Source organism: Taudactylus pleione, unplaced genomic scaffold (assembly GCF_031769625.1).
Source record: "Taudactylus pleione unplaced genomic scaffold, aTauple2 ptg000178l, whole genome shotgun sequence".
Taxonomy (NCBI): Eukaryota; Metazoa; Chordata; class Amphibia; order Anura; family Myobatrachidae; genus Taudactylus; species Taudactylus pleione.
In genome coordinates this window covers 13,042,868-13,049,567 of record NW_028284580.1, presented here as the reverse complement: position 1 = coordinate 13,049,567, position 6,700 = coordinate 13,042,868, and the positions used below count along the sequence as shown (strand labels likewise).

At 34.1% G+C, this 6,700-nt stretch overlaps 1 protein-coding gene across 1 annotated transcript; it reads right to left on the bottom strand.

The window, feature by feature from the left end:
- Window positions 1-3,185: 3,185 nt before the first annotated feature.
- Window positions 3,186-6,403, bottom strand: NKX2-5 (NK2 homeobox 5). Its single transcript, XM_088475812.1, has 2 exons — window positions 6,109-6,403; window positions 3,186-4,490 (listed from the first exon to the last, which is right to left on the bottom strand). Exons 1-2 carry the CDS (start codon window positions 6,401-6,403, stop codon window positions 3,886-3,888), a joined length of 900 nt encoding a protein of 299 aa, XP_088331938.1. The 3' UTR covers window positions 3,186-3,885.
- Between the last annotated feature and the right edge of the window lie 297 nt (window positions 6,404-6,700).

Genomic DNA, 6,700 nt, shown 5'->3' with positions numbered 1-6,700 from the left:
ATGATAACTTTTATTATTTTCTCAGAAGCACGATTATATTTATTTTACCTGTTTCATATTTATGTGTGGTGCTGTTTTGTAAACCATTCAGCATTTTGAATGGCGTATAAAAAAAAGCTGTTGAAATTAATGTAAAATGCGTTAGCTGATACACAGTAACAAGCTATTAAAGTGTAAAAACAACATGTTACTATTATTAGCATTATTAGTATTTATTTATTTAATTGTCAACTCAAACTTTCACAGTGCTGCTCAAAGCAGATCAAAAATGATTTGAAATTCTAGTGAGAAGGCTCCTAAATCATATTCCCTGGTTTTGCAAATGCTAAAATGCAGGTGCGACATCAGATACCAACTGACTGCCCTTCAAACTGTAACAATGCATCTTCTATTTAGCACAGAGATTGCACTGGATCTATTTGTGTGACTACTTATACTGAATTTTTCTATGTTTAGCACCTCTCTATCATGTCAGCACCATCTTGGTGATATACTTATGAGAAGATCGTCCTGTACTTTTTGAACTCCTGTTTTCAAGTGCCTATCAGTTTCAATTGGAAAATGAAGTAAATCAAATTGCCATGAAGATAATTAAGCAAAATAAAAACATAAAATTAATAAAGTTTAAACACTCTGTTTAATATGTAAACAAGAACACCATCAAATGAACAATTGTGCTAGTATATGATGCAAATAAATTACGTATGTATTAAAAATATAATGTCTTTATGCACTAGGACATCAATTAACAGAATCATTTTTCATGCCATGCCCTGCAGAATGGGTTTTTCTAGTGGGCACTGATTGTGGTTAGATCTAAAAGTTGCAAAAAGATGACAATAAAGCAGAATCAATATAATAAAGCACCAGAAACAAGGTGAGTAAAAAAACTACAATGACCAGGACCTGCCTTTTTAAACATTTAAACAAAGCAACTGTGACAGAAAAAGACCATCTGAGAAAAAGCAGATGTAATTAAAAACAACTTGCTAAGCAGGTTACTTAGGGAGCTGATCATATATGACCTAAGGAGAGCAATGTAGGTTGTGGGTCACTTGTGTGATATTCCAAGTGAGCAAATAATCTATGTAGCATATTCTGAGGCCTACTGTAAAATACAAGGATATTAGAAGTCACCAAGTGATGTGACCATATAGGGACACAAGGCTTCACATTTATAAAGGTCACAAAGCTTGAAATTACTTCCAAAATCCCTTTTATTTGCTGTATGGGTATATTTTTTTTCAGGACACACAAGTATTAATTTGGAACAAAATAAGTTTCTTCTAAACTATAGTGCTGATATCCAGGTGTATTTGCCCTCATTAACAATACATCATGTAACACTACCACTGACACAAATAGCATCACTAAGAACCAAGTTACTGTTACTTCACACGTAGAATTATAATAATTTTTTTAAGCAGGCAGTTCTACTGTACATACTGTATATTACCATCACTTGTGTATTATTGTGACATTCTTGTATGCTTTATTAAACAAGTCAATTTATTTTCTATAGAAAAACCTATGGAGTGAATTTAATTAGTTAGTGATTTGTTATGCCAGTTCCAGTTCTGAATTTGACTGCAACATTTTAGCATTTGTTATCACAATTAAGATGGTTAAAATGATTAAAAGGGAAATTAGAATATAAGAGGTAAGAAAAGTGAAACTGAGCTCACAGGAATACACAACTATCAAAATGTGTATTTGCATTTCAGTGTATGGCTTGGAAGAGGCAATAATGTATGACATAAACTCTGTGGATATAAGCTCATTTATAAACAAATTGATAAAATATTTTAAATACATGGTACAATCATTTATTAAATACTGCCTTTTTTGTAATAATAATATATAGGATTTATTATCTGGGGCCAGAGATTGCATCATAATTGTAATAAAAAAAACTTTACTAATGAAGCCTTGAAAACTAAGGAGGTGTTTTCTCTTAAAAGCATCGATTGTGAATATCTTTCTTTAATGATTTTATTTTTATTAAGTGCATGTGTGTTCTAACAACAAAACAAAGCTTTCATATTTTTGTTTAAAAAATTAAATTGCATTCCACAGTTTTGCAGTAAGTTTGCGCTGATGACAATATAGGCAATATGCATATTTTATTTCTAAAAAAAAAAAATACCAAAGGCATAAGTTCCACTACAGCTTGGCGGATCTGCGTTTGCTTCAACTTCACCCAAAATGTTCAAGATAGTAAAAAAAAAAATGTTTTTGCATTTGCTTCCCAAGAATGAATAAATTAAATACAAATATAGGCAACTGACCTTTTCTCCTAAAATGTATGAATGTTGGAAGCAAATACAGATACATCAAGCTGTAGTAAAATGCATGCCATTAGTAAAACGTCATCTTTAGTGTTTATACTGACTATTCAATTATTCCTCTGAATGTTCCATTTTTATAAATATGCTATCAGCTGCAAATCTGCTATTGCAGTTTTATTTACTGTAAAGGGCCTTGCTAAAATAAATCTGTACATATTATATAATCCAAGCATATACATATTATATAATCCAAGCATATTAATGTGGTCAACAATTGCTCTTTTAAATGTAATTTTTTTTTTTTTACTTTTCATTCATAGCAATGAAAAAAATCTGTAGATAAATTAAATTTGTTTAAAGCCTTTATATCCCTTTTTTTTCCATTGTCCTATTTCAATATCTTTGCATGTTATTTTAAAAATGTAAGAAAGATTTTTTTTCTCTTGCTGTATGTTCACTTCTATCATATTACTCAACGTAACGCACTTATGGTTTTGAATTGTTTTCCAAAACATTATTTTCCATAAGAAAAAAAATAATTCTAGATATATACAAAATATGTCCAGCAAGCACTATGATATTGTTTAATGGTAAAGAATCTACTCAAACCAGAACTTATAATCAAATATTAAATGAAAACCAAAATAACTTAATATAGTCAAACATTAAAATGCTTCTGCAGTAAAAGTCTTATTGATTCTGTACCTTTCTCACTTTATGTTAAGGATTTAATACTGCCTATGACATTATCCTCTGAGACCACAAAGTAGATGACACCAGCAATAACAGACCTGCTGTTTATTTTGAAGCCAGACTAATTATTGGGGGAGATTTATCAAAGCTTGGAGATAGCTAAAGTGGAGAGAGGTACTTTATTGGTATTTTATCTCTCTCCACTTTACCTCCCTCCAAGCTTTGATAAATCTCCCCCAATATTATCTCCCAATCCATGCACGCAGACCTAAGTTGCACAAGTATTGCAGCTGCTTATCGTTTCTTAAAAAGGAACAAAATATATTTTCATGTTTCTGCTTTTCTATTAAATGAATTCTGAAATAACAAATCATCTTCATTTTTTAGTTTTTTAAATATCAAACTAACTTTTTTAGAAGCAGGGGGGTTCTGAATTAAAACCATCTATAGCATAAAAATATTGTATACAGTGAGTGAAAAGTTAAAAGACAACTGCTGGGAATTTATTTTATTTGTAAGCTTTAGAATAGCCCTTTGGAAGATTTAATTGTAGTTGTATGCAGGAGGATGCATGAATTGGTAAAGCCTCTTGTGATAATGTGCTTAAATCAACCAAAGGACACACTTGGGTAATCTGTAAAAAGCTAGTTGATGCTAACAGCGGAACTATACATCACTATACAACATAAAAATACTCCAATTGATGTGAGTCTTCTCTATGCTGCTCCTATCCTGCATGTCAATTTTTTTTTTTTAAACATTTTTATTTTCACTCCAAAGGCCTAAAACCACAGCTATTACTTTATGGGTGCAGAACTTGATTTTCTTCCATCAATCTCTGCAAGTGTTCCAGTCTATGTAGTCCACCATTGAGTTCTGTCTAGTGCTGTGGTAATGTCAAGTTCTACCAGGCTCGGATGCCATGGAGTGCAGACACACCACTTGCCTGTTGGATTGGTGTCTGCACTGTATTCAAGTCCCCCACGCTAAAGTTCATGAAGTTATTACCAGCTGATGTGGGCTGCATACTTGGCATGGACGAATAACTGCAGTTGTAGCTGCCACTGCAGGCCGGGTTACTGTAGTTGGAGTAAGCAGGGTAAGTGTTGTAACTGTAAGGGTTAATGCTGACGTTGTATGGTGAGTTATAGGGAGAGGACTCTCCCAAGCAAGGTTTGCCATCTCTCACCAGTACTGGGACAGCTATCCTCCTAGGAGGTGGAATGCCCACCATTTCCAGAGTCTGATCTTGCCTTTGCCTTTTACACTTGTACCTTCTGTTCTGAAACCAGATTTTCACCTGCGTGGATGTGAGCTTCAAAACATTGGCTAAATGGTCTCTCTCGGGGGCTGACAGATACTTCTGCTGCTTGAATCTTCTTTCCAGTTCATAGACTTGGGCTTGTGAGAAGAGCACTCGGGGCTTCCTCCTCTTTCTTTGCCTTGGTCGATTGGGGTCATCCAAGTCTCTCTTGTCACTTTCCAGATTCTTCTGCAAGGAGCAGAGTTCTAGGAAGAAAAATAAGTAATTAACAGAAGATAATAGCATAGTATCCATAAAAGTAATTAATGATAAACCGCAACTACAACATATACTTCACAGAAACACACCTAGGGGTATATTTACTAAAGAGCGGGTTTTTAGTAGTGGAGATGTTGTCCATAGCAACCAATTCGATTCTAGCTATTATCTTGTAGAAGGTGCTAGAAAAATGTTGAGTAGAATCTGATTGCTTGCTATGGGCAACATCTCCACTTCTAAAAACCCACACTAGTAAATATACCCCCTAAAGTCACCTCAAGTATAGGGGCAGTAGGTGCCTAAACCTCTGTTGTGTTCCCTATCTCAAATGTCTCCCCCTTTCTTACATATACTGGTAGGTTATTTGGCCCCAGCAAGAATTATCTCTAGTGTGTACCTGTATGTACATGTGGTAGGGAATATAGATTGTAAGCTTCACTGGGGCAGGGACTTATGTGCATGACCAAATGTTCTCTGTAAAGCTGCAGAATATGAATGTGCTATATAAATAACTGGAAATAAATATTATATATATATATATATATATATATATATATATATATATGTTAAAGATTTCATAATATTGACTTATAATCAATGCATAAATAAAATAACAATTCCAATTATTTGAAAATAAGTCAAAAATGAATTACCTCAAATGTATTATCTTATTCAGTTTTGAAGCAATAGCCATATTTAAATTTTACATTTAATACCCATGGGTAAAATAGACATGCAAAACACAAACAAAAGAGCTAACTGTCATTTGAAATTGAGTTACTTAAAATGTTTACATTTCGTAAATTGGTTACATATGCAATACAATAATTAGTACCATTATTTATATATGCTCCTACCATCTGTAGGAGCATATATAAAAATAATATTACTATATCATTATTCATATTATTAAATGTTAAATATAATTTATTTATAATATGCTGTTTAATGTACAGAAGGAAAAGAAAACATGGTGTAACTAAATATAAAATAAGAAATAAAATAAACCTTTCACCCATGTCTCCTTCATGTAGCTGCAGTAAATTATATTACTGTGTACTAGATATATTATTTGTAATGTGTCTATAAATACACAGATGTGGGATTATTATAACACTTTTACTATTAAGGAGGTCACTAATGTAATTGTTTAATAAGAAAATCGCTTGATAAAACGGATACTTGTCATTTAATGAAGCTAATTGAAAAATAGCGATATTAACTCAGTTCGTCGTTTCCTGGAACCTTGTACTTATTTATACAGTGTGATTGTGATTAATGTACCAGACAAAGCAAAGTGGTTATTAAAAAACAAACAAACAAAAAAAACGGTGTAATTAACACGTGTTATATTAATTCTAAACTGTAGACATTTGGTTGCATTAATTGCATATAACGAATGTAGCAGAGTACGTTTTGGAACCGATGCCTGCTCTAAATAAGAGGATGGAACAGTTTCAAATGTTGTTCTGAAAGTTTATATTTTAAGAATCGATCAGTAATCAGCGCACACCAACACACAAATCACAATAAATAATAATAATAATAATAATAATAATAATAATAATAATAATAATAATAGCGTGTGTGTGTTTATTTTTATACCTTTTTTGTCTTCTTTGTGCTCTTTGGATGAGTCCATTTCCATATAGTTTTTGACAAAGAAGGACCCAGGGAAGGGAGAGGATCCCTTGGACGTATCTCTCTGAGCCAGGTCCTCACTGAGCTCCGACAGGCAGGGCGTCCCCGGGTAGGACTCCTGCTTGAAGCTGGATAGCATGCAGGAAGAGGTGTCCAGCCTGGGGGAGATGTCCATGGCAGACAGGCCACTCTGATGCTGCTCCAAGTTCAATATGTCTTTGACAGAAAATGGAGTAGAAGTCACGGGGCTGGCAAACATTATGGCACCAACAGAAACACCAAAAAAAGACTCATGTACCCTCCCCAAATGTGTGAGGGAGAGAGGGGAGAAATACTATCCCAGTGCTGTCCAGGGGAGCCAGCTCATTCCAACCTGCAGTCCTCACCTAGTAAGTGCTGGCTGCCTGAGGGATCACTCTCCATAAGGCAGATGGAGGAGGGATCAGTACAGTCCGGGGCTGCTGCCCCTCAATTGGCCAGAGGGGTCCTGGTGACGCACTAGCCAGCAAATATAGGTCACCTAATATAGGCATGCATCGCACAAACATCCACTGCA

Bases quoted from the DNA above. Each gene is read 5' to 3' on its own strand.
- NKX2-5 (XM_088475812.1), bottom strand. From the start codon at position 6,403: ATGTTTGCCAGCCCCGTGACTTCTACTCCATTTTCTGTCAAAGACATA. The intron at 4,491-6,108 runs GTATAAAAATAA...TTTTCTTCCTAG, and splicing joins GCACAAAGAAGACAAAAAAG to AACTCTGCTCCTTGCAGAAG.